The sequence below is a fragment of the Zalophus californianus genome, chromosome 1 (assembly GCF_009762305.2).
Source record: "Zalophus californianus isolate mZalCal1 chromosome 1, mZalCal1.pri.v2, whole genome shotgun sequence".
In the NCBI taxonomy this organism is placed as follows: domain Eukaryota; kingdom Metazoa; phylum Chordata; class Mammalia; order Carnivora; family Otariidae; genus Zalophus; species Zalophus californianus.
The window spans coordinates 25,031,558-25,059,174 of record NC_045595.1 but is presented as its reverse complement, the minus strand read 5'-3'; the positions used below and the strand labels follow the sequence as shown (position 1 = coordinate 25,059,174).

Sequence of the window (27,617 nt, the reverse complement as noted above, 5' to 3'; positions counted from 1 at the left end):
ATTCCAAAGAATTAATAGGTAACTCAATTGCATCTTACTAAGTTGGGGTACATTATTTTGATGGGTTCTGAATGATAGCTTGGGAGAATACTTTAGAATGCCACTTTTGGAAAATTAGAGAAAAATGCTTAATACGGCAGCCTGCGTATTCTTTCTCTTTGGTTTCGTTTATTATTGAAACTCAGAGGGCTACAGATTGCAAAGTTGGCTTAGTAATTTTGGGGTCAAAAAGATACTGGCTTTTTAAAAATACCCTTCACCCCAAGTATGTTTCCTGTCTTACAGCTTGTGTAATTAAAAATCAAACGTGTTTTTCTTGGGCCAAACCTTTGCCAGGCATTAATACATTTATCACCAAATTCTAAAACGTCTCAGGGAAGGGAAAACCTTGAGTTTTAGACTGGAATAGTCCTTTCAAGTCTGCATTATTGATACAAATGGCCAAGATTTGATGTTCTTGAAACACAATAAAACCTGCTGCTTATTCTTACAGTCTTGATGTCATGTCTTTTTTCCTTCTTTTAAAAATGTGCTCATCTCATTATCCAGAGTGACTAAGAGGCCCTGCATATGTGTCACTAAAATACTTGTCCTCAGTTCGCTCTTCCTTTTGTCCTGATACCCTTTGCTCAGGAAGTGACTTCTCCATCTTGTTTCACGAGTCATTCTGACGTGGTTCACCAAATTCCCTCCATTGACCATGCCTCCTACTTGAACTTCATCCCTCTACTTTAATAAATGCTCATTTCCCTTCCTTGTCCACTTGTGTTTTATTTTGCTATTTTAGGGTTTTGGTTTAAGGGCTAATATTACCTATTATATCTCTTATGTGTAATTTTATGTTATTTGGTGGTATCAAACTTCTTTAATATATTAAGAAATATTTCCGCTACCCACCTCAACAGGCAAATGTCAAAAAGTGCATAAAAGTGGACAAGTAGACAAGAACAGGAAAGAAAATCCCTACTGTGAGGCAGTAAACAATGTAAGTCAATTAATTTGGTTTTATGAGCTCTAGTTACTTATTCTAAAAACTGATAGATATCAGTGTTTTAGAAACACATGTGTGTTTCTGCAAGAAGTAGGAAGTTGGCATTCTCTCCTCAGCTGCCTTCTGCTTCTTACCCTTGATTCTGGTTTTATTTCTACAAGAATTCAATCGCAAAAGTCTCTGGCTTGGCAATAGAAGGTGATAAAAACATTTTTACCTGTTGTTAGTTGTGTTTATTTAAACAAACTTATGCAACTATTGTTGCTTACAGTCACTGGGCTTATTTCTGCTGGCCTGGCAGGGTTTATGTTGGCAATGATGAAAAGATGCTATCAGCAATTCATTGTGTACTGTTTGCATAACGGGACAGGGCAGCCAGCTCCAGCCGGTTTTTAAAAAATGCATCGGATTAGTTGAATGATTTTATTAAGGTGCCTGTCTGGTTGGGAAGATGCAGTCTGTGACTGTTGACGCCACACTCAAGTACCTGAGGGGCTCCAGCCACAACTGATGGGCTGGGTTCATAGGTTACTCAGTTTCTAGAACATGACTGCACCTGCAGTGGGTTGGCCACACTGCTGAAAGGGAGACAGGCATCAGTGAATGAGAACACTGGCAAAGGCAAGATGCTCAGCTATGTTGTCCTTTGATGCCTCAGGTCCTTTGAACCTAAGAGGATCCAGGGCTATTCCAGAAACCACCAATGAGATAACTTGGAAACAAGAACTTTAAAGATATCTAGTGCTTGAATTCTTTGTTCTTAGAATGAAAGAGCTCAGCACCATGACTATAGAAACACAGAAAATACGAATTTTTTTCAGTCTACTTCAGCTACTCGCACGTCTCCTAGCAAAGGTTCTCAAAGTGTGGTCCATGGGGCAGTAGCAACAATGGCACCTGGCAGCTTGTTAGAAATGCAGAATCTCAGGCCCCACCTCAGACCTCAGAATCTGCATTTTATCAAGATCCTCAGTTGATGTGTGGCACATGAAGGTTTGCAGATTCAGCTTGCAGATACCATCAGCTCAAGTAGAGATTTCATGTGAAAGTCTTTGGTCAGGATTCGAGGTGATGGAAATTGACATGCAGTTTGTCCTCAGTCTCTACTAACAGAAAGTAGAGCCAGGGTGAATTCCAGTTAACCTGTATCCGGGACTCTAGCCACTTAGTACGAATCCTTCTGTGATTGGGACATAGTAAAAGAGGCCAGAGGTAGGGTTGAAAATTATGGTATCGCCCACTCCCCTCAACATACCCTCCTCCCGCACCTGGGAGTACCCAAATCATAGTATTCTTTGTGAATGGAAAGGTCTTCCCGGAACTCTTTCTCTAATGCAGACGCTGTATTTTTTTTTTTTCTTCTCATCGTGTGCCTTTTGCTGATCTAGTAGGTGTCCTATGTTGTCCTGGGGAGCAGAGCCACCACACCCTGACATGTGACTCATAGGCAAGACAGCAGTGTGTGATAAAAGAGGAGGGGGGTCCATTCCACCTCTGGGCACCGAGGCCCATGTGTTATGTAATGCATTTCCTGCCTTTAATTATTTACCGGTCTTGCCCTGCCTGTCCTCTGTCCCGGCTGCTGTTCGCTTTGTTCTGCAACAGACGAATTTGACCTCTCCAGGGTTTAAATCCCACTCAACCCTGGCCATTTCTCGGCATGGCTTTTCCTCAGGTGGCAGTTCGCTGGGGCAGAGGCATATTTTCCAAACCCCGCTGTGGCCCAGTGCTTCAAGTATGTCTTCATATCGAGAGAGATTTGGGCAGAGGCTAAGCTGATTACAGGGCTCAAGTGAGGCCCTGAGCACATTTCAGATTGGGAATGCAAATTGTTGTGTGCAATAATTACAGTTTGTGCCATGGCCCTGCTTGGCCCCCGTGGTCATTATCCTGGTGCAGAATAAGCAGCTTTGTGCTCTTAGAGTGGGAGGTAATGAGGGGGAGAGTGGCGCTTGAGGGACATTTAAGGGTCTGTCCCCAAGTCTGAGTGGGTGTAGGACAGATCCAGATGTGTGTTGGGGTGCCACCACTGACACACTCTGTGACCCGTGGGCCAGGAGCTCTCTGAGCCTCAGTGCCCTCCAGTCTTGGCCTCAGGGAAGGTTGCCCTGGTGATGAGATGATGTTGATGTAATTGGCACTCACCGTGGTGCCTGGCACATAGGAGGTGGTGACCGAGGGGGAGTTTCATTGTTTACCAGGTGCCATAAGGGCAGGGATCTGTGATAGGCAAATACACATGCTTCTTAAAGGGTGATTCCCATGCACACATCAGTTACCCCCTCTTCCTGCAGAGGGACTATGGTGCATCCTTTTCATGCTTCACACGTCTGCAGAATTGACAGGGGCTTAGAGCGCTGGCTCTGAGGGTCGGACTTCCTGCAGGTCAGTCTAGCTGTGTGCCCTTTGGTGATTTGATTAACATCTCTGAGCCACGGGTTTTATTGTTTGTCAAATGGACATCATAATTGTATGCGATTCACAGTGTTGTTGGGGAGATTATCTGTGAAAAATGCCTGTAAGGTTGAGCACCGGGGCTTGGCTCAGAGTATGAAGGGGGTACTATTGTTATCCCCTTTGCAAGATAAGGGAATGAAGGTTTTAAGGGCTAAGTGACTCTCCCAAGCCCGTGGCCCAGAAGTGATGGAGCCTGGACTCTGGCTCAGCAAATGGCTTGGTTCCACGTTAGTGTCGCTGTCACTCTGCCTCAAGGTGTGCAGAAATCACCGCACAAATACTGCCCAGCCATCTGCTCCCGGGCCTCCACTCCTCAGACCCCTCATTTTTGTTGACAAATTCTTTTAAAAAAAATTATCTGTTTTAGAGATTGAGAGAGAGTGGCGGTGGGGGGAGGAGCAGAGGGAGAGAGAGAAAATCCTCAAGCAGATTCCCTGCTGAGTGCAGAGCCCGGCGTGGGACTTGCTCTCACGCCGAGATCATGACCAGAGTGGAAAGGAAGAGTCGATGCTTAACTGTCTGAGCCACCCAGGTGCCCTGACAAATTCTTTCTTAAATTGGGTTAAAGTAGATCATGGTAATATTATTATATTACTCTATTATATAATGTTATGTATAATATGTTATATAATATTAAAATATTAATTTATATTGCCTTGTGTCGTGGGTGCTCTTACTCTTAGCATCTCCATCTAACAGATGAGAAAATGGAGGTACAGAGAAGTAAATTGCCAGAGGTCACATGGTAAGCATAGCACTGGGATTTGAACGGGTTGTTTGGCTCGGACTTCCTATTCCTGACCCCAAGCTACACTGCTTGCATTGATTTCCACAGTCTACTTTCCAGATACTGTGCCCTTGCCCCCTTGGCTGGCCTCAGGGTTCCCAGACCTCTTTAGCCGCAAACTTAGCGGACTGTTTCCTAGGGCCTGTCACCGTGTGCTTGGCCACACCTGGCCTCACAGGGTGGTTCTGGCGATTCCTCTCCCAACCCCCAGGTGCTTATTCAACACAGGAGGCCATTTGTGCCTCAACCTTGTACATTCTTAAAAAAAAATAAAAATCAGCCTTTCGTTTTAATGACACAACCCAGAGATGAGGTTCCTATTATCACGCTGGGGGAATCTGGGCAGAGGTGATTGGAGCTGTAAAGTCAAGTAGCAGGGGAATTCCTTCTTTTCTCCATAAATTACTGACACGAGAGCTCTGTGTAATTTCACATCATGGGAGAGAATGGCTGTGCTTAACTCCTGTTGGGAGAGGAAATTTATCTCACTTCTCATTCAGCAAGGAGAGGGAGTTAGGAAGCATAGAAATGGAATTTTGTTATTGCTGTTAAATTCCTGGCTTTTAGCTAATATATTTATGTACTTTAACAGAGGAAATAAGGTACTAAGACATACCGCCAGGATTATATAGTCATGGCCATTATATAGTCATGGCCATTCTTGACAAAAAGAATTCATATCTGGTCGTGTATCTGTTCTTGCTGAAAATCTTGCTCTCGTTCCCTGTTTTCCACAGGGAAGACCTGGGATTTCTCCCTTGGCTGCAACCTTCTCTTCTCCCAGCCCAACCACCCCATGCCTCCCGTGGCCCTTTGAACATCTCCTCACCTCTCCTCTTCACTGTGGCTCCCCTCCCCTCAGCCTGGCAAAACCCTACACATCCTTAATGAACTGCTTGAATGGCTCTTCTCCTGGGGGGACCTGAGAATTGTCCCTGGCTGCTTCCTCAGTGTTCCTGGTATTCCAAGGCCATGGAACATGACAGGATGAGCAGCAAACATTGTTTGCAGGTCCTGCATTCCCTCTGGCCCATGAGTTCTCCGGTGGTATTTTTGTATGTCCAACACTTTGAGCACAGAGCAGGACACTTTTCTGTTGAACGAAGGACCCCTGCTCCCTCTTTACACATGCCCAGCTGCATTTCTTTCCTAAGCAGGGTCTGGGGATAATAGAATACCAGGTGATAGAGCTGGAACACCAAGGCTATCAGCTCCATGAGAGTGGGGTCTGCCCTTTTGCTCCAGAGTCTACCCTGTGGTTAATGTTCATTTAGTTGCTGTCAGACAACTGCCTGAATGAGCACTGTGGTGAGGAGCCCATGTTGCAGACCTAGATTCAAATCTCTATTCCATCACTGCCAAGCTTGGACACCTTCCTTAACCCCTCTGAGCCTGTGTCCTCCTCTATAAACTAAGAATAATAAAAGTACCTATCTCACAATGGTCATAGAATTAAATGTTTAATGTCTGGTGCATAGCAAGCCCCCAATCAGTGGTGGTTGCTAAAGTTATTAATAGATGAATTAATCACAGGATGTACGCTAGAAGGAGAACCATCAGAGTGTCATGAGAAAGGATAAGATGGTGAGGTGGGGAGTGCGATGCTTTAGGCAGCTTAGTCAGGGAAGGTTTCCTGTAAGCTGGGACCAAACTATGAGAGAGATGCTGCTGTAAGGTGAAGATCTGGAGGAGAAGAGCTTTCTGGAGAGCAAGTGCAAAGGCCCTGGGGGCAGGAAAGAGCTTAATGAGGAACAGAAAGTGTGATTAGAGCTTGGGAGTTGGGAGGAGAGTAGAATGAGATAAGAGCTTAGGAGGGAGACAGGGGCCAATTGATGCAGGGCCCTGTGGACCAAGGGACCCCGTGTTTGTATTGAATTTGAAATGTGAAAGAAGCCATTCAGTCCTTATGCTCAGAATCATTCTGCGGGATGGGGTTCTGGACTACTTAAACTTTAGCCTATCCTGTGGTTCTGTGTGTATGAACTAACCCCTAGCAATAAAATCCAGTTCTGATTGATTTAAGCAGAAGAGAAATTTATTACAGGATATAGGAAGCTCAGAGAATTTCGGAAGGATTAGGGAACCGGGAACAACCTCAAATTACACCACCAAACATTTCCTACAAGCACACCATTGCTGCCACTGCTGGGCGGGTGTAGATAGCACAGTGCCAACTAATGTGGCTTCTCAGTTTCCCTTATTGCTGCCCCCCCCACCCCCAGCAAGAATAGCGTCTGTAGTGTCCCTGCTCTTTGCATACCAGCTTATGTTGCCACATCTGGGGAGTATGTGATTGCCTGAGCCTAGTTCATGCTCTCCTGCCCTAGCTACAAGGGAGGCTGGGAACGAAAGTGTGTGGCATCCTTATCTCTTTTGGTAGAACATGGGCTCTTCTTCATGAGTTGGGGCTCCCCTAAACCTAAGGAGACGGTTGAACTGCAGAGTATCCAGAGGGTTAAATGTCCCTCACAGAGACATGTGGAGTAAGTGACTCATGGAGTCCCTTGGCCTTAACAGTTTTCACCAGTAGGTGAAAGACCTAAGACTTTAAGAAAGACCAGACTGCCTTCCTCTTAGACAGTGATTTAAGAAAAATAGCGCCAAATTTGGAAGCAGCTATTTCTTGGTCTGTTGAGAGGCTAGGAACTTTTTTTTTAATTAGTTTAGTTCGTGCAGGTGTGTGGGGTAGCATGTTTACCCCATGTTTATCACAGATTGGCATTCCTGTTGGAAATGCCTTAGCCATTGTCAGGCCTTATAATTGCTTCTCGTTAGGACCACGTGGGGCTTATTGTCCAAGATTTTGCTGCAAAGTTTATTGTTTATCTTACACGGTCTCCAGGAAGTTGCATGCGGAAATCTCTGAGCCTTACCAGGAAGTTTGACTTAAAGGGACAGCATCCCGGGCAGAGCACTAGCTGGGAGAAGGCTCCGAGCTTCCAACCAGAATCCGCGTCCCTCCGGTGGCAGCTGGAAGCCTTTTCTGAGTATCCACTGCTTGGTTTGCTGGTTTCCAGTGTTTGGGTGATTCCCTTCTGATTCTGATTTAAGGAAAAAAGTGTCCGTATTTACTCTTCAAGTACACATGGATACATACCAACCAAAATAAAACAAAAAACTACTTTCACTGTGGTGTAGGCAGAATAAATGCTCTGAGTCACAGGTGCACACACGCTTTTTCAATCTCTTGTTATTTTCTTGGGGGGCGTATTTTCATAGGAATCTTGAACTTTTTAGATAGACAGGGATTTCAAGGAAGTCAGCATTATAACATTGAAAAAGTAAATGGGTGGGGGAGCGCCTGGGTGGCTCAATTGGTTAAGCATCTGACTCTTGATTTTGGCTCAGGTCATGATCTCAGGGTTGTGAGACTGAGCCCTGCGCCCGGCTCTGTGCTGGGCATGGAGCCTGCTTAAGATTCTCTCTCCCTTTCCCTCTGCCCCTCCCCCCCACTTCTATCTCTCTCCCTCTCTTAAAAAAAAAAAAAAGCAAAATAGAACTTAAGCTTTTACCCCCTTCATATTTTTGTTTTCTCTGTTGGAAGGAAGAAGGGAAATGGGAAATTGCAAACTTCCATTGTCTTTTTCTTATTAGATATCTAGTTGACAGCTCTCATTCAAATTAGGGTAAAAATCAAATTATTTCAGATTTGGTACCAACTTTTCAACTTGCTAAGAGGAACATTTTCTGCTTGAATTAAAAAAAAAAAAAACCCAAGAAGTTATTACTGGGTTTTTTTTTTTTTTGGCTTAAAAAAATTTTTTTTAAGATTTTATTTATTTATTTGAAGAGAGAAACACAGCGAGAGGGAACACAAGCAGGGGGAGTGGCAGAGAGAGAAGCAGGCCTCCCCCCGAGCAGGGAGCCCGATGTGGGGCTCGATCCTAGGACCCTGGGACCACGACCCGAGCCTAAGGCAGACGCCTCAACGACTGAGCCACCCAGGCACCCCAAAAATATTTTATTATGGAAAAATTTAAACTTATGCAAAAATAGAAAGAATAGTGGCCCCCAATGTTTCCATCATCTTTAGTTCTGCTTTTAAACACATGTTTCAGTTAGATTCCTATAGACCTCTCTACAACCCCGTGAGGGATAATATTCCTGGTTTACAGATGAGGAAACTAAGGGTCAAGGAAGTTAAGGGAGTTACCAGGTCATTCAACTAGTAAATGGCAAAGCCAGAGATCACAGAGCTACTCTATCAATTGACTGTTCATCATTCCAGCCGGCCCGTTGTTCCCAGAAATTATCCTTAAGGAGATATCCTGAACTCAAAAATAAGGATGAGAAACTATTTTGTAAAAATGATTTCTGCTCTTGTTACATATTTTTATCTCAGAAATTCAGTTTGTCAAAGGTTGTTCTTTGAAATGAGCAAATGACTGTTCAAAATCCTCCTGAGATATTCAGGTGTTAGGAATACCACCCCCCTTCATAATTCACATTTTCCATTTCCAATCAATTTTGACAGTAGAATGCCAAATAGTAATTCTCATTTCCAAGTAAGGAAGCTCTCTGGCTGATAGATATCAGCTAATCAGTTTTTAAGCCTTTCTTTTTCCTAAGAATTGGGCAGAGGTCAGCAACCCACTGGAGTTTCACTCTGAACTGATAGTATAACAAAGAGACCTTGATGGTCCTTTGAAAAAGCTGTACTCAGGGTGTCCGTGTTCCTGAGCAATAAATCGGAATGGGCTTATTTGCTACACCCCCGTCTGCTCCCTGTGGAAATGCTTCAGGCTACCCTTGCTTGTGTTCATAAAGGAGGGGGAACCCTAGGGTGCTGCTTCATCACAGCGCACATCGGAAGGCAGCTTTCCCTGTTTCTGATTCGCTTTTTAAAATAGCCTCCTGCTTGTCGGTTGCCAAAATAATGTGAGGAATTTGATTATAAAAGTTCAGATCTGTTTAGAGAGAAAAAATACAGTGCTCAAGCTATTGCTCGTAACAAAACCAGCAAGATAAGCCCTCAAGATTAGCCATGATTAGCAATCTGTTGAGACTTCCATGTTCGAGCCTCATTTATTTTTAGTTCTTGTGTTGAAACCATAGATGAAAACTTTTCTATTTATTCATTCTTGACCTTGGGCAGCCAGGTTTGCTCCACATTCTTCTCATCATTTTGTAATCTTGTTGAGCTGGGATATTAAGCAGGGCTCTAGAAGAGCATCAACATTTTCAAATGGTCCAAGTCATTTGAGTTAAACCGTCTTGCATACAAGCAGCCCTGGCCTGGAACGGGGTCTGGACCCCCCATTTGTTGATGATTCATGGGAAAAGGGGCAGAGTAGTTGTTCAAGTTTTGCTTGGATTAACCACACTTCCAGCCCTGAGGAGTAGATATGAAGACATTTGATAAGAATGCATGACCGCAAGTAACTCCCAGGCTCAAAATACTTTGAAGCCCTTTTTATTTCTCACTGACTTGCCTTGCATGATGCCTTTCTGACAACCTAGTAACACCAGTGGGTATTACTGTACTTCCCCTCTCCACCACAACATAAATTTTTTTTTAAGTCTTACTTGAATTTGACAGTAGCATCCAAAACCAAAAGATCCATGAAATGATTTTCTGACACTGGAATCTTGGTTAAATCTCTGTGCAGTACACTATTTTAAGTTGCCATCCCTACTGCCATCCCATTTTCATGAGATTGTTTCACCACCTAGTTTTCAATTCAGGTTGTGGAATTATTTTAAAATGTAAAGTATCATGGGCACCTAGGAGACTCCATTGGTTAAGCATCCGACTTTTGATTTCCACTCAGGGCATGATCTCAGGGTGGTGGGATCGAGCCCCATATTGGACTCCATGCTCAGCCGGGAGTCTGCTTGAGGACTCTCTCTCTCCCTCTGCCCCTCCCCCCATGTGTGTTATTTCTCTCTCTCTCTCTCTTTAGAGATTTATGTATTTATTTATTTGAGAGAGAGAGAGCACAAGAGCAGGGTGAGGGGCAGAGGGAGAAGCAGACTCCCTGCTGAGCAGTAGTCTGACATGGGGCTCGATCCTGGGACTCTGGGATCATGACCTGAGCCGAAGGCAGATGCTTAACCATCCAGGTGCCCCCCCTTCTCTCTTTAAAAAAATTTTTTTTTAAATAAACAAAAATGTAAGGCATCGAATGGAATATGGTCAAAGACCCTGAAATTCCCAGCCAACACTGAGCTTTTGTGAAATCTATGTCTTCTTAGGTACAAATAAGAAAGAGACTCAGGAACCAGAATAAAATTCACACGGCAAAAACCACCGTTAGTCACCAACTTTTAGTGAAGTAATTCTACTGAAATCTCACCATTTCGTTTTATGTACATGAACTTCTCCCAACCCTGATGAATATGTTTCTTATAATATTTTTGGTGAGAAAACTGCTTGAAACTTCTCAACAGAAAAATACGGTGAAATATATCGAATAACAGTGCAGGAAACACATCCCGTTGAGTCCCAGGGCCAAAAGGAAGCATGTGGTGGCACGTTAGCTAGGTCCACATTTTGGCACTAGTGTCTTCTGCGTACAATAAGAATTCGCTAGCAATGTGGTTATTTAACCAGATGTGGGGAAACAGGGGCCAGTTTTTGCATTATAGGTGCCTTATGGGTATTTCGCCATTATAAATATATAATGATTCAGCTCCACACACTTAGAGAAAAATATTATACCTTAAGAACCTACGCCGCCAGAATTTCATAGGGTTTTTTTTTTTTCTTTTTAACGTTTCACCCTGATCTATGTAGAATTTATTTTGCACAGTGTGAAGTAGGGCTTTAAAAGGAGGCTTTTCTTTCCAAGAAATGAATTATCCCATTCGTTAGCTATCCTTCTCTCCTCCTGTGGTTTGCAGTCCAACATTTGCCATATGTCAAGTTCCAGAATATCCTGGGGCAGGTTTCTGGCTGTCTGTTCCAGGGGCTGTATGCTTGCAGCAGGAGCTTGGAGTCAGCCCACCCAAGCCCCACTCCTGACCCTGCCACCTCTAGGCCCTCTTGGGCAGGCTCCTGCCACCGTTTGAGACGCCATTTTAAAAAAATCTGTACAGTAGAGATAACAGTGAGGCTTATCTCAGGACACTTGTGAAGGTCAAATGAAAAACTGCATGGCAACTCCTATTAAAACATCAAAAGTCTGCAGTCACCGTTTATGGTTTTAGTAACTGTGTCTTTAGGATGTTTTAATATCTGCACACAGGTGCACTTTCATCATGAATGATGCTCTCAGTGGCGGCAGAGTTAAGAGTAAGTAACTGGGAGGCAACATGTCAAGTTCATCTCTCCTGTTTGCAGAAAGTTCACAGGCGAGGGGCTGATGAATTGGGTACTTCCATACCGTGGGATGTGCTGCCGTATGGGTCTAAAACGTGTATGATATAGAAGGATGCTCTGGATGTTAAGTGAAAAAAGCAAGTGGTAGAACAATGTTACCATTCCAGTTTTGAAAAATATAAATTAAAAATAAAATGTTGTACACAACAACTTGTGTGTGTTTAGACAGAAGGAAATGTGTAGAAGGATTGCCAAACTGGTGGCTCTTGGGTCGTATCCAGCCAGCAACTGTGTTTTGTGTGGCCTGTATAGCACTTTTTAAAATGGTGGATTCGTTGCCAGCATTTAAACATTGTGAGATTTTACATATAACCTGGGATTTCCAGCTTCTCTTAAAAAACTGGAATGTCTGGTAACCCTGGACCAGTAGTCCCTTGGGACCCCTGTAAGCTGGAACTTTGGGCCAATACTCTCAGGGGCACCCCAGGGTCCACCCAGGCTTTTCTTTCAGGTACCTGACCCCTGGCCCTGAAAGCATTTGGGTTTATAACCCCTTTATGTATCGCTGGCTTTGACATGGGTGACTCTGGCAAATGGGTTTGGGGTGGAGAAAAAAAGCAGGGCCTTTGGGAAGACTCACTTTTTACACTATATATTTCTGTATGGTTTGAATGTATTAATACCCTGTTACTTTTAAAATTGAAAAATTAGTAGAAAAACATATTTGAATACTTGGTTGTATCCTAGGTGCCCTGTAGAGAAAACCCACATTCCTGTTCCTTTATAAGCTTTCATTATGAAGCTAAAAATGAACTTGAACTCTGCATGGCAGGAGCCTCTGCTTATTGAAATGTTCCATCAAGATGCCCTCTGCGTGGACCAATTTCATTACTGGAGTTCTCACTTCTGGTCAAAGCAGGGATGTCAGAGGAGATGGCCATGCCCTGTTCCTTCCTTCCTTTTCTCCTGCCAGGGGTATCTGCTGGCTCTCTGACCTGTGTTCCCTCCTTCATGGCTACCTGCCCTGGGACCCGCTCAGTTTCACCTCTTCCACGAAGTGCTACAGCCCACGGGTTTCGGTTCTTCTTTCTCCTTCATAGTCAGCAACCAGAAGTCAGGCTTAATCATTCTTGGATTAGCTGATGTGAATGTGCCCTTCCTCCCCCAGAGAAGAAGTAAAGTCTAGTGATCATCGTACGTTTCCTTTGGACTCTCATTGGGGGTGATCCTGGCCTCGGCTGCTGGGGCTCCATTCAGTGGCGTGTTTGAAAATCCTCCAGGGGAGGAGCGGCTGGGCTTATGGGAACCTCCACTGGCCCTCGGGAGATGGGCTTTCTTCATTAGCTGAGCTGTCTCTAGAGCTGGCTAATCTCAGCTTGTTTATAGGCCTGAACGAATTCAGGCCTCTTTCTGTGCAGGAGGCTAGGGTGAGAGGCCTTTTTAGGGATGCCTACTCCCCCACCCCAACCAGCCACCACCTACCCCAGGCTTGCTTTGTGGGGAATCAGGCTTTTGGGCATAGGGGATCCCAAGGATGAGCTGAAACCCACCTTCTGTGGGCCCTGCTGTTTTTTGGCGCGCATTGCCGAGGGTTTCCTGAGTGCCAGACCTGGTAGGTACCACGTGTGGGCTTTGAGGTGACCCAGATGGTGGCCTGAAAGGGCTGAGCCTTTTTCACAGTCATTTCACTTCCTTCTTTCTCCAAACAGGACCCCTTCAAGCTCTTTGAAGCAAGACCCAAGTCTGTCGGGGAACAGTGCTTTCAAAGCATTTGCTTTTCTTGCAGAGTACCCCGTGGGCCTGCACATTCCTGCTATTGCCTTTGCCAATTCTCCTGCCTAGAAAACCCCTCAGATTCTACCCATGTGTCTCTTGCTCTAAGAAGCCTTCCCAGATTTTGTCCCCATAAAAAAATGTGTTGGTCGGGCTCAGTTATTTCTTGGCCCCTCAATACTCTTATTGCAAATCCCGGCAGCACCTCTCCGGCCATCGGTGGTTCATCCTTGTGCTTCCAGAGCCTGGTGTTTTCTTCTGTAATGCCTGCAGGGCACAAGGCACTCTTCCGAGGCGCTTGTTAGGGGCCAGGTCACTGCCCTGAGCGGATGGGGAGAGCCTGCTTGCTTGGATGCTCTGGAGTCCCGTCTTAGATGGAAGCTTGTTCCCTCTTTGCTGGGTCCCCCACTTTACTCAGGGCTCAGACAAGTCAAAGCTCTTAAAAATCTGGGCATTTGTAAAACAGCCCCGGGAGACTTTTGCCTAAATCTTTGCAGCTAAAAGTTGCCAATCAAACTACACCATCAGAAAACTAGAAACTAAAAATAAATAATTGAAAGCTGCGCTGAAGTTATGTCTCCTTGGATTTGAGACCCACCTCTACCATATAAGGAGGGTGAGGGGGTTGAGTTGTCTGTGCAGAGGGGATGAACAGGCCATGGTTTTTGCCTGAAACCTTGCAGGTCTCTGTGAGACAATCTATCTCACCCAAAGAGTCTGGGTTTTGTAAAAGGCAGGTGAGCCGGGCAAGGTGTTCATTCTGGTGAGATCCCGTTTCATAAAATGAGAAATGTCAGCCATGAGTTATTTCCATAATAACTCTGAGAAGAGCAGTAAGGCCTTTTGTGATGCACGTCAAAAGCTGAAAGGTAGGTTTCCAGAGGCAGCTATTTTGAAGGGGGCTCTGAAGAGGAGATTTGCCTAAGAGAAAAAAAGAAATAGATGAGTGTGGTGTTCACCACCACTCTCATTTATGGAGTTGCTATGAACTTGGGATTCAGTGAGGGCTCTGTGTCCTGGGCAGGGCCGCTGGCTCTACTGATTCCCCTCTGAACAAAGTTCTCCTGGCATCCCTTCTCTGTCTCATGCCGATGGCTGGGTTTGGGTCTGCAGAGCTCCAGACTTGAAGCCTGATGTCCTAGCAGCGAGCTCTGTAGAGCTGCCAGAGTGCCCGGCATGGCTTTAGGTGGGGACCCGGTGAGCGTTGTGTGTTTCCTCCAGACTGGGGATTGCCAGCCAGACACTGGATTTCTGGTGTGCCTCTCTCTGAATGCCCAAAGGCACAGTGCCCTGAAAAAGCAGCAGCGGGTGAGGAAACCGCCGGAGGTGGGGAGCTCTTGGCTGGTGTGGTCTCAGCTTCTGACACTTATAACTGATGGCCCCCTGTCACTTCCTGTCATGCAGCCCAAGTGGCGGGGAGGAGTTCCTCCAGGGAAACCATGCTCTGCTCAGCTCAGAGAATCCCGTCTGCCGGGCTCCGTGGCAGTTAGGGGCGGGGGACTCCGCGTGGATGAGGCCGGAGCGCCCCATGGTTTGGTGCTGCTTCTTTGTCCGGGCTCAGGTAAGCTCCCTGCGGCAGAGCCAGGGACAGACGGGCTGCCCACTTCCACCCATGCCTGCCTGGGCGGTGCCAGGAGCTGAGGTGCGGGAGGGTGAAGCTGCCTTGCACCTCCCAAGCAAATGGGCAGGGAGCTGCTGTTAAAAACACCTGGGATGATGGAGAGGGGACTGCTGTCTCTTTAGTGTGGATCAGAAAAGAGCTGCGTGGTTGTGTTTAAGACCACAATGGTTGCTTGGTTGGAGATGGTGAGTTAAGTGAGTGCCTAGCTGTTAGCGCTTCCTTTAGCTTCTGTGATTGGAGGAGAGAGAGAGAGTGTGTGTGGGGGGGAGCGGGGGCGGGGAGAGTGTCTTTCACTCTTTGTTTCACGATGCTAGTATTTTAATTTTTATAAGAGATTTGGTTTTCAGTTAATCAAGGGGAAAAAAGGATGCATCTGCCTTCTGGTGTTTTTTGTTTGGGGAGTTTTTTAAAGTCACAAAGTGGATTTCCAAGACCTTTTCTTCTCCTTTGGATTGAAAGATGGCTGAAATCAATTTTGGAAGTTCATTCTGCTTGGAACAGCTTTTTCGTAGGTTTCCTTAGAGTGAGTCTTGTGTTGTGAATGTGTTCATCATTGAGAAGATGAAGTCGGATATTATTATCAGGGGAGATTCAGACTCACTGGTGTTCTCATTAATGAGTGTTGGTACCTGGTTTGGTTATGTCTGAAGGAATGGCTGAAAATGTTGCATGTCAATGGGCTGAAGAATGGTTAGGAAGCCTGAAGGTTACTCCCTCTGTCCCTTTTGTTTGTGGGTGGGTGTTAAAGCTTTGGATAAGCCACTCCTATTTTCCAAAGAAAGTGTCCATTGCTTTTTCTGTTCCTCTCACCAGAATTCTGAGACTGATTTTTGTAATGCTAATTCCAACTCTCATACGTGACCATTCTAGACATACATTTTTAATCTTTTCATGTGATTTGGATGGTTTTATTGTCTTTCTCCTTTCCCATCTGACTCATCCAGCTGTTTACTCACCTGATAATCATTTTTGAGTCTTTGAGATAAAGAAATTGACAACATTTAAAATGACTTACTACAATTTAGTGATAGTTAATACAACATAAATGAAAAATAATACACTAGCTAACATTTATTAGATACTTTCCACCTGAGTAAGCATTTGACTCCCGTTAGTTCATGAAATTCCTACAACACTATAGAGTTGGCTATTATTACTATCCCCATTTCTTAGGTGGTAAACTGAGATTTAGAGAAGATAAATAATTTGCCCAAGGTCACCTACCTGGGGAGCGGTGGATCAGGCTTTAAGCTCAGGCAGAATGGATCCAGAAATGACATTCTTAGCTATTAGGTGCTGCATGAGGATTTCAATGATGGAGCCCTTTCTACATCGCCTGTCACCTGCAGCATCTTCAGTAATACTTTGCTTTCCTATCCTTTGGCAAATCAGCCTGTTTTGGTTGATGTTTGCTATCGTCCAATTAGTGGCTACCTAGACAAATCACTACCTTTTCTGGACTCAGTTTCCTACCTGTCAAATGGAAGTTTCTCTAAACTCATTTTAGTTCTGATAATGAATCTAAGGTATGCAAATATCTTGCACAAAAAGTCAAACATAGTTCTCATATCTTTCCTATCTCCAAGTTAAATGAGTACATTTAAACATACATTTCCCAAGGATATCAACTGGAACTAAAAATGTAATTGGCTGGGTGGCCATTGACCTTTATTTTGCTCTTAAAAATATTACTGAATACATTTTTATGTCTCGGTTCTGAGAGTCTCCAGAGAAAGGATCTAGAGGAATTGGGGCTGGGTGTGGGAGGTGAGTTGGTAAATGGATGTGGTGGAGAGAAAGGGAGGGGAGAAACACTTCAAAGATCTCATAAATCCATCTTCTGAGATTTGGCCAAGGGAGTTCTGTATAGGTGGAGAAATGCTAGGATGTAATGATTGAGGGCATGGGTTTTAGGACCACACAGATGTAGGTTTGCGTCCCAGCTTTGCCTCTTACTAGCCATGCAATCCTAGGCCTGTTACCAAATGTCTCTCAGTCTGTTTTCTGCTCTGCAAAAAATGGGGATGATAAATAAGTGTCTACTTTATAGGATTGTCATGAGGAATAAATGAAATGACCCATAACCGTGCCTCGCACAGAGCCAGCACTCAGCAAATGTGATCCACGTCCCTGGTTTTGTTGACCGCAGACTGTTGGTGGGCACCAGAGACACGAATCCTGAGTGTGTAAAGACTTAGCCGTGCCAGGGCTGTGAAACATCTATCCACAAAGATGAATGTGACCCTGGTTTGATTTTGTTGAGGGAAGGAAGCATATTCCACAGAAGGTCAGTACTTCATTTTAAAGCCCGAATTCCAACCATGTTTTGTTTTTTTTTTTAAAGATTTTATTTATTTATTTATTTGACAGAGAGAGACACAGCGAGAGAGGGAACACAAGCAGGGGGAGTGGGAGAGGGAGAAGCAGGCTTCCCGCGGAGCAGGGGGCCCGATGCAGGGCTCGATCCCAGGACCCTGGGATCATGACCCAAGGCGATGGCAGACGCTTAACGACTGAGCCACCCAGGCACCCCTCCAGCCATGTTTTTACAGCTTGCCCAGAACGCCAAGTGGGAGCCATGAAAGGGGAAGTTGATTCAAACCAGATTCTAAAAAGGCCTCTCTTGATAGAACACACAGAGATATGGCTTGGAGAGGGCGAGGTCAGGGTGGTGACCCCCCGTGTCCACCCAGACAGAAACAATGGGTGACTTTAGGACCTAAATATAGGCTATGTGGATGTCACTTAGGGAAAACCAGTTCCCGATGCTGACCGGGTTGGGCGGGTCTCTTGGGAAGAGCTCCGGAAGCAGCTCCTGTGTGACAAAACCCTTGCTCTGTCAGCCCTCTTTTTCTGGATAATTCTGTCCATATTGTAGCTTCTTCGCATCTGTTGAGCATCTGCCTCTGATTGGCAGCCTTGTTTATGTCCCCATCTCTTCCCTTCCAAGTCTTCCTTGTGGTGTTTACCACCTCTCCCCCTTGTTTCTTGCAGACCCCACCCAGCCCTTGCCAGAAACTGCAGGTGCGGTTGCCATGGTGCTTGCTTCTCGTGGGGCAAGGATAGTTGCTTGCTGGGAGTCAGGAGTTTGGGGTTCAAGGCCTCGGTTTTGCAGTTCACCTTGGGCAATGCTGAACCTCACTGGGTACCAGGTTCTCCAATGGAGACATTGCTCTTAAGAACCTGGATCCTGGAGCTTGACTGTCTGGGTCCAAATCCTCACTGCCACTTGACCTTGGGCAGGTTCTTTACCTCTCTGGGCCTCAGTTACCTCACCTGCAAAAACTGGAGATCATGGTAGTACCTGTCTCAGTTACCATGAGGACTTTATAAAATAATACCTGTGAAACCGTTAAAACAGTGTATCTGTGTCAGTGCTCAGAAATGCTAGCTATGATTGGGGCTCCAGGGTGGCTCAGCTGGTTAAGCATCTGACTCTTGGTTTCGGTCGTGCAGTTACTAAATGCTGTAATGTGTTTCCTAAAATACATTATAATAAATGCGTCCAGATCTACTGCATGTGGGCTGAAGTGATGTTGTGTCTCTCCCCGTACACTTCCTGCACTTTGAGGGACTGCAGCATCTGAGACCCAGGTTGCTGCCAGCTACTGGTGTCCACAATGCTCATCCCACCAAAATGAATAAAGTCAACCCGTCCTTTCATTCATCAGGCAGTGCCTGAGAACCAGCCTTGTGCCCGTCTCTGTGCCAGGTGCTGAAATGCCCAAATTATGGGTCTTTGTAGCCTTTTCTATCTTCTTTGAACGGGACATTACCAATCCAGAGAAAATGGGGTAGAGAGAGACACGAAATAATCTAGTTGCTGAAATCCCTCCTTAATGAGAAGTAAGAGAAGTCAAGGCCACGCTCGGCCTGAAATCTCTGGATGTGGGTCAAGGAGGCCGTCTCAGTCAGCTTTTGCTGAGTAACAACCACCCCAGCTCAGTGGCAAACAATAACAAGTATTTGTTCTTATATTTTTCACTGTGCAGGTTGATGGGGGCGGTCTGTCCCACATGGGTCCATTAGCTACCCATATGTAATATTCTTCCCCTGCAGAGGTCAGATGGTCCCAGAGGAGCAAGCCGGAATATAGGATATCCCTTAAGGCCTAGGCTCAGAATTGGTCCACTGTCCCTTCCACCCATATTCCATTGGTCAGAGCAAGTGAGAGTACCAAACCATGGCGGTCAGGAGAGAGCATAGAAGTTTGCTGAAGAATAAATTAATCCACCACAGAGATCATCACTATTTACTCATTCAGCCCACATTTGTGTGGGGCACTCTGCCATGTTGGGGGAGGATAAATATAGTCACAGTAAATGATGAAGATAATGAGGACATCTAGCCCAAGGCCTGGCATGCTGTAGGTCCTAAACAAATGTCTAATGGATGAGTATCTGTAGTACCTCTCGAGTGCTGACTAGTGATGAGTATTTCATAGAGGTTATCACCTTTTATCCTCCAAACTCTGGTGGGGCAGGTGCAATCATCCCAGGTCAAACAAGCAGGATACTATTTTGGCCTGTTAAATGCATATAATCAAGATCATCCCTGATGTGGGGAAAGAGGCAGGGTTTACACCAAAAAGGCTCCAGTTCAAATCCCTCAAGCCCTTGTTCCCATGCACTTTGTGCACTGCCTTGGGTGCTACTCTTTAAGCACCCATCACATACTAAGAATTTAGTTAGCATGGTACCTGGCCTATCATCATTTCTCTAAATCCCTAGCCCTCTGCTTTTTGGGAGGTCACATGCATTTTGGAATATTCTCTTCAGAAAACTCAGAGATGTGAAAATTTCTCTGCAGATCCATGGCCCCAGGTAAAGAACTCTGCTGTGAGTATTCATTCCTGTCCCCTTCTCCCTCTTTTTCCTCCCCTCTCTTAAGACCTTCATCCACTGGAAGAGATGTTTTTCCATATTTGTATGCCAAAGTCAGGCTCAGGGTCTGGCTCAAATTAATGGCCAGCCTAATGAGTGTTTTTTAAGTGAGTGAGAGAATGAAGGTGAAGGGGTTAGTGATGTCTTGTTTGCATATGCATCGGCTCACAACACATTTGGACAGGATTAGATAGGAAAGCTCATATAATCCAACCCCTTTACTTTACTTATTTTTATTAAAAAGTTTATTACTGAAGTATAGTTGGCATACAATGTTATATTAGTTTCAGGTGCATGACATAGTGATTTGACAATTCTATGCATTACTCAGTGTTCATCATGATAACCGTAATCACCATCTGTCACCATACAAAGTTGTTACAAGATTCTTGACTCTATTCCCTAAGCTGTACATTTCATCTCTGTGATTTAATTTATAGCTGGAAATTTGTACTTCTTAATCCCCTTCACCTATTTGGCTTATCCCCCCACTGCCTCCTGTCTGGCAGCCATCAGTTCATTCTCTGTATTTAAGAGTTTGTTTGTTTTGTTTTTCAGATTCCACATACAAGTGAAATCGTATGGTATTTGTTTTTCTCTGACTGGTTTATTTCACTTAGCGTAATACTCTCTAGCTCCATCCAGGTTGTTGCAAATGGCAAGATTTCATTCTTTCTTATGCTGAGTAATATTCCAGGGTGTGTATGTGCGTGTGTGTGTGTGTGTGTGTGTGTGTGTGTGTGTGTGTGTACCTCATCTTCTTTATCCATTCATCTATCCACGGACACTTGGTTTGCTTCCATATCTTGGCTATTGTAAATGATGCTGCAATAAACATGGGGGTGCATATCTCTTTTTGAATTCGTGTTATCATTTTCTTTGGCAACTCCTTTATTTTACAGATGATAAAACTGAGACCCAGAGAGGTTAATTCACTTGCCCAAAGGCACACAGCTAATAATAATGATAATAATAATAATAAATTAATGTTTTCCTTCAAGCAGGTAACTTATGCTCAGATACAATTAGGTCTCGTTCACTCAGTACCTGGTTAGAAAACAGTGTCATTCTGATCGATCAAATTTATAGATCATGTTACAAAACTTGAGCTTTCTTAACTTTCATATCCAAAGTCAAAGACACAGATGACAGAAACATATATGCCGTTGTCTCAACCACAGAACCATTGTGGTGTGAGCCCTTTAGCGCAGAGCCCTTGTCGCCTCTTTCCCTGGTCTCCCCTTTCCACTCCATCCTCCAGTCGTCACCCAGAACTGTGTGTACAGACGGCTGAGAATGCAGGACAGTTGGGGCTGAGACACTTGTCAAGCCGAGGGGCCAGGCCAAAGCAAGGGTGGAAGGCGGGTTAGGGTCGGTGCAGAGGAAGAATTTGTTCCTGCGGAGTCCTGGAAATCTTATTTGGAGCCATTCTTCTATTCTTAGTTTTGAAGGCACTTTGTTCTCTGTTGCATTGTTTTAACAGCCACCAGGAAATCAGTCCCTGCTCAGGGTCAGAGATGCCACTGGTTCCTGCCTGTGGCCGCCCAGGTGGGAAGTGCACTGGTTTGTTTTAGGGCTGATCTTTCGTCATCGGGATCATCGCGCCCTTTCTTTTTTTGTTGCCCACCCTGTCTGCATGGGGCGGGGAAGGGCGAGGAGGAAGAAGAGAATCCCATGAGTCTATTTTTCTTTACAGCGTTGGTGACTACAATTATTTCTGTGTTACAAAGAAAAATGCTAACATCCAAGTATCAACAGAGCATTGTGCCCTCTGGAGAATTATTCTCCCAGAGAAGTAGAATGTGAGCCACATGCGTCATTTAAAATTCCTAGTAGTCACATTGAAAGAGAGAAAAAGAAAGTGGTGAAATTCATTGTAATACTTTACCTAGCCCAGTATATCCAAATATTGGCATTTCAGCACATTATCCATATATAATTGAGAAGACATTTTACTTTCTCTTTTTCATACGGAGTCTTTGAAATTGTGTATTATCCACTTGGAGCACAGCTCAGTTCAGACGAGCCCCATTTCAAGTGCTCAGTACCCGCATATGGCTCATGGTAGCCATTGGGCCATGGGGGTCTGGAGCAGACTGTCCAGTAGAGCTTTTCATGATGGTGGTATCTACATTGTCTCCTACAGCGACCGTTAGGCACAAATGGCTATGGAGCACTGGAAATGTAGCTGGTACAGCTAAGGAGCTGAGTTTTAAATTTTATTCAATGTGAATGAATTAAAATTACATCCGAACAGCCGCATATACCTAGTGGCTCTCATATACGGATAGTATAGGTCTAGAGATTTGGTCTCGTTGGAGAAATAGCAGCCTAAACTTGAATAAGGTAGCATTTTTCATCTGCCACCTTGGCAGAGATTAACAAGTAGGATAACACTGGGAAGGGTGACAGGACCTTTCATGTATGGCCAACAGGAGGATAAATTAGAACCGTTTTTATGGGGGACAGTTTGGCCATATTTATCAAATTTCAAGTATATATGCCCTTGGGCCCAGCAGCTCCAGTCCTAGATGTTAATGCTATAGTGTCTATTTAATGTGTGTCGACTGGTTTACATAGAAGGATATTTGCTGCCGCAAAAGATCAAAAACCACACATATACCTGGTCAGTGGGGGACTAGATAAATAAGTTATGGTACATTTGGAAAATGTAATTGGCAACTATTGAAAAAACAAGGCCAACGTTTGTTTGACGGCATGGAAGGCTGCATAAGATATGGCGTGAAGCAAGTGTGGAGCATTGTACACAGTATGTTACTGTTTGGGTAAAAGAAATGATTTGCTTATTTATGGCTAGAGCAGCTCTGGAAGCAGGCAGAAGGAGCCTATCACCGTGGTTGCCTCCTGGGGCAGTGAGGGATAGCTGGGGACGGGAGAGAGGTCTCCTTATCATGGTAGGGTATATCTTTTCGGAATTTAATCTCATGCACTTGAATTACCTAGCCAAAAAATAAATAAGACACAGAAAGAGGAAACTCTAAGAGAAGGGTGAATCACAGAAGACTTGCTAGAAGAGGTGGTCTTTGGATTGACTTATAAAAGATGCATAGGAGTCCTTATGGCAGGAGGAAGGCTGAGGCTCAGAGACACGAACATGCAGGATAGGTTCAGGCATCTGTATGTACCCGGTGGTGGGCAGAGTACTCAGTATACAAAATAGGGCGGTATGGAGTTTGGACAGGCACTGGAATGGCCAAATGGGAAGGGTTTTGTGAGCAGAGTTTGGACAACAGGCAGCCATTGACAGTTTGAAGGAAGCAGGAAATGATATGATTGTGTTTGGGTGGAAGACAACTTTGGGCAAAGTGGAGAATAATTTGAAATAGTGATTCCCAAAGTGTGATCCTTGGAGCCCTAGGAGTCCCCAAGACCTAGAAATGAACCACATCACTACAAAACAGATTTTCTTTGTATGTGTCTACCAAAATAACAATCACAGCAGCTTGATTGCAGAAGCAGATATATGAATCAGCTGTCTCCTATGCAGCCAGATAGTAACGAGAGTTGTAAAAGTGTCAAACAATGCTGCTCTTCTTACTGTGTTTTTGTTCTTGAAGATATAGTTAATTTTCATTAAAATATGTTTGTTTGTTTTTTTAAGTAGGCACCAACGCCCAGCGTGGAGCCCAACGTGGGGCTTGAACTCACAACCCTGAGGTCAAGACATAAGTTGAGATTAGGAGTTGGACTCTTAACTGACTGAGCCACCCAGGCACCCCTAATTTTCATTACAATATGTTAATTAGAGTAACAAGTAATACACTTGCTACTTTTTAAAAGAATGGTTTCTTTTAATTTCTCAATTTTCTTTTCTAATACTGTAAATAATGATAGACATAACCCACATAAACAAAAGCCCCTCAGGGCCTTCAGTATTTTTAAAAGTGTAAAGTGGTCCTGGGACCAAAAAATCTGAGAACCACTGGTCTGAAAAGCAAGGAGGCCTGGGGAACTTATGATTCTGGTTGGATCAGGTAAACTCCGGGAAAACAAATGTACTATCCAAATGTGAATGAGGTTTGGAGGCGTGAGCTAGGCATGCCGGAGCATCTATCTGAGAGCAAAGACATGATCTGGTCAGGTATGGGCGAAAGAGGGAGCTTGCTTGATGGATCAGTTTTGACTGACAGGGCTGTTTGTGCGTGTCCTAACTTCCACTTCTGTATGAATAGATATTCCTGTTATTTCCAGTGCTTTGCCATTATGAACATCCATGCACGGGTTGCTCAGTGCCCAGCACCTGCAAGAATTAGTCTGGAGTAGCTCCCTGCAAGTGGAATGCTGGGCAGGACGAAATTAGTTGTTTCCCCATCTGTGACCCTCCCTCCAACCTTATGTGAGTCCCCATTTCTCCAACCCTTAGTGCTGTCAGATTCTTTAATTTTACCAATCTGATGGGTGTGAAATGGCATCTTGTTTTAACCCCAAGCCCATCATCAGTGCTACCCCCATTCCTCACCTTAGAGCTTAAGTTACTAAAGTCTGAACTGTAGATGACTCAGAAAGAGTCTTTGCCTCCAGGAAACACACGCACTTCTGTGTGAGAATGTGTGAACACAAAGAGGCAGGTTCTGTATTCTGGTTTTCTGGATAAGGAAAGAATAAAAAATTGGGGACCCCCACTCTTTATTTGAGATAGAAATCACCCAGTCAACCCTGCTTGCTTTTGCGGTGTTTGCTGTAATTTGGGGTCAGGTGGATCTGCCCCGAAGAAGGAGAAACTGGGCTTTTCTGCACCGCCTGGGCTAGTGTTTGGGGTAAAGCCCAATCTGAGGCATTAAGGCAAGACCTGAGGCTTTGAGCAAACAAGTGTAGTGTGGGGTGAAGCGCTGTCTTTGAACTGGTCACATGTCCTCACCCGACTCAGGCCTCCCTGTGGGACTGAAGCCAGGGCCTGCTTCTCTAGCCTGTGACCTATTCAGGTGCACAGGGTCCTTCCTGCATTCAGAAGGGCCCCCTGTGTGGTTTAATGTTCTGTTGTGGCTGACCTGAAACTCACTAATTTTCGGATGAGGGGGCCTACATTTTCATTTTGCTCTGAGTTCTACAAATGATATAGCCAGTCCTGCCTGAGGCATCTTTGTGTCTCTCAGATTAAAAAGGGTGTGGGGAGAGGAGGACAGCAACATGGGTAACACTGTTCTCACTCTGTGCAGGGCCTGACCCCACCGTGAACTCCAAAGCTCTTTTGGGTGAAATACTCATTTCCGCATTTCATGCATTTTGTTTCTTTTTTTTTACTTCTCTCTCTCTCTGTCTACACACACACAGTCATACATATACTGTCTGTCCTCACCATTCACAAATTCCCTATTTTCCCACTTGCTAAAATGTACTTGTAATCCCAAAGTCAACACCCAGAGCACTTTTGCAGTCATTCACGGACGTGAATAGAGTAGCAAAAAATTTGAATGACTTGACAGGCACGTTCTCACCTGAGGTCAGTCAAGGTAACATTCTACTTTCTGGTTCCCGCTCTCATACTGTAAACAAATGTCTTTTTTGTGATCTGTTTAGTACCATGTTTTTCACATTTTTGTGCTACTGTTGATATGATTATTTAAGATGTAATTTCTCTGAGAGTAGTGACGAAGTGTTGTCTAAGCACAGGCTGGCTGCAGGGTGCCTTACAGACAATATACGTGTGTTCAATAGACTTCCTTTAGGTACAAGTTATAGTGCTGTTGCCTGTGAGTTCAATGTCAATGAATCAACAATATATATTCAAGAAGGTGTCTATAACTAGAAACACACATAAAGCAAGATTATGTCTTGATTGGCTGACAACGTGTTGTAACCAGAGGCTTGCAGAAACTTAGCCCTGTGTTCATTTACTCACTGTTCGAGGAGACTTTATAGAACATAACTATTGCGAATAACCAGCATTGACTATTTATGTATGTATGTTTGTCTTTTCCTCTCCCGCCCTCTCCCGTGCTCACTCTCCTTCCCTTTTTTTCTTCTCCTAACCTCTTGCATTTTCTGTTCTCTTCCACTGACCATTGGTCCTGCTGGCATTAGCCTTGGGTTCTCAAAAGGTGCCCAGGGAAGGTGCCTCTGTCCGTTTACTCACTACCCATTAGTGGGCCGCCTTCTTTGTTCAGTTCACTAGGCTATGCTGGGGTCTGCACACAGACCTTATGTTTCAAAAATATTGCTTACAGATAGGATTGTAATCCATGATTTTGAGGAAAATCAGGAATCTCCTATGCATGTCTAGAAAATGTTTCCCACTCAGCATTCTCCTTGGCCACACGTTGTCACATCCAAACAATGTCAGAAGGAAACTTTAGAGGTCACCTGGTCCAACTCCCTCATTTCACAGATGATGAAACTGAGATCCAGGGAGGGAAAGTGAAATGCCTGAGGTCACAGAGCTAGTTCGATGACCTTAAAAAGTAGAAAACAACCAGCTAAAAATTGTTCCTCGTTCACTCTATTTTACTACTTATGCATCAGATATCTTTATGAGAAAGATCACATCAGTTGTGAACTGACAGCTTCTGATAAAAATTTATAAAACCGATTTCTGCAAATTGTGTACGTTGTAGTAAAGCCGGAGAAGATAGACAAATATACGGTTTTAAACACGAGATTTAAATTTTCTTTTTTTTCACAGAAGGCATTTCATACCTGCAGTCAAGGTGTCTAGATGTTTGCAACATAGAGGGCTTTTAAATTCCTCATTAAGGTGGTTTCTGTCATCAAAATCTCTTTTATGATACATTCAAAAGTGGGCACCGCTTGGTCCTAATGAGATGTAGCATAAATTTGAGTGCCAGGACTGACAACAGAGAGGGGAGAAATCTCCCACAAACGAGACCAGGAAACAGATCCAGCAGGCCTCCCTTCCTGTCTGTTCCCCAAACCTTTGCCTCCACCCCTCCCCTCCCAAAAAGGGGAAGGAAGAAGGTTCAGTAAAGATAATGTGCCCATCCTCAAACAAAGTATGGCTAACCCCTTGGGTCCCAAGCACTCCCATTTCCTGTGGCTAAAGTTAGACCTATTAGATACAAATTTCATTTTTAATCCATGACTGGGCAGACAGAAGGCTACAGATCCTCTCCAGAAACCACCAGGAAAAAGGAGTCCCCTTGTAGTCATCCTGGGGCAGGGGCGGGGGCGGGGGGGGGGAGGTGGGGTGGGGTGGGGGGGTGAGGGAAGGTATCACAGTGTTGCTTTTTCTGTGCTGGCCGGGGCAAAACACAAGGGACTGTTACTTTGTGTGACAATTACAAGGGGGATTTTCCACAAAGCAAGTGTTTCCTAAACCTCACTCATTCGTGGATCACTTTTTACCTTAGCCCTTCACAATGAAAAATACTTAGTAATTTTCTACAAAACAACACAGCTTTTTCTCTTATATTTACCTCTGGTGGAAAGTTTATATTATTGTGATAAGTGGAAAACCAGTAAGCTGGCCATAAATAGTATGGAACTATTAAGATAAATAAATATGCACAAAACAATGTAACTAAATTCTAGCTAGGTGCTGTTACCTGAGCCTCTGCCCCCAGAAGAGACAGACTGAGGTTAGTAAGCTTAGGTGGGCGTTCAAGGTGAGGTAGCCCAAGCTCAGCCTTTCTCTTTGATGGATTCAGACTGGCCAGTGAATTGAAAACATAATGACTTTTTAAAAAAGATTTTTATTTATTCAAGAGAGAGAAAGAGAGAGAGAAAGCACGAGCTGGGGGAGGGGCAGAGGGAGAAGCAGGCCCCCCGCGGAGCAGAGAGCCCAACATGGGGCTCGATCCCAGGACCCTGGGATCATGACCAGAGCCGAAGGCAGATGCTTAACTGGCTGAGCCACCCAGGTGCCCCAC

The 27,617-nt window shown here is 44.6% G+C and overlaps 1 protein-coding gene across 6 annotated transcripts in view; it reads left to right on the top strand.

Moving 5' to 3' along the window:
• The window catches only part of ARHGEF3 (Rho guanine nucleotide exchange factor 3), a 308,196-nt gene that overhangs the window by 122,051 nt on the left and 158,528 nt on the right, over positions 1-27,617 (top strand). Inside the window, exon 1 of one of the 6 annotated variants that reach the window (XM_027585489.2) lies at positions 14,645-14,830. The exons of the other annotated variants lie outside the window; for them this stretch is intronic. Coding sequence (XP_027441290.1) covers positions 14,645-14,830 — 186 coding nt within the window. Of the gene's footprint in view, positions 1-14,644; positions 14,831-27,617 lie in introns of those variants that run through there. 6 annotated transcript variants of the gene reach the window in all.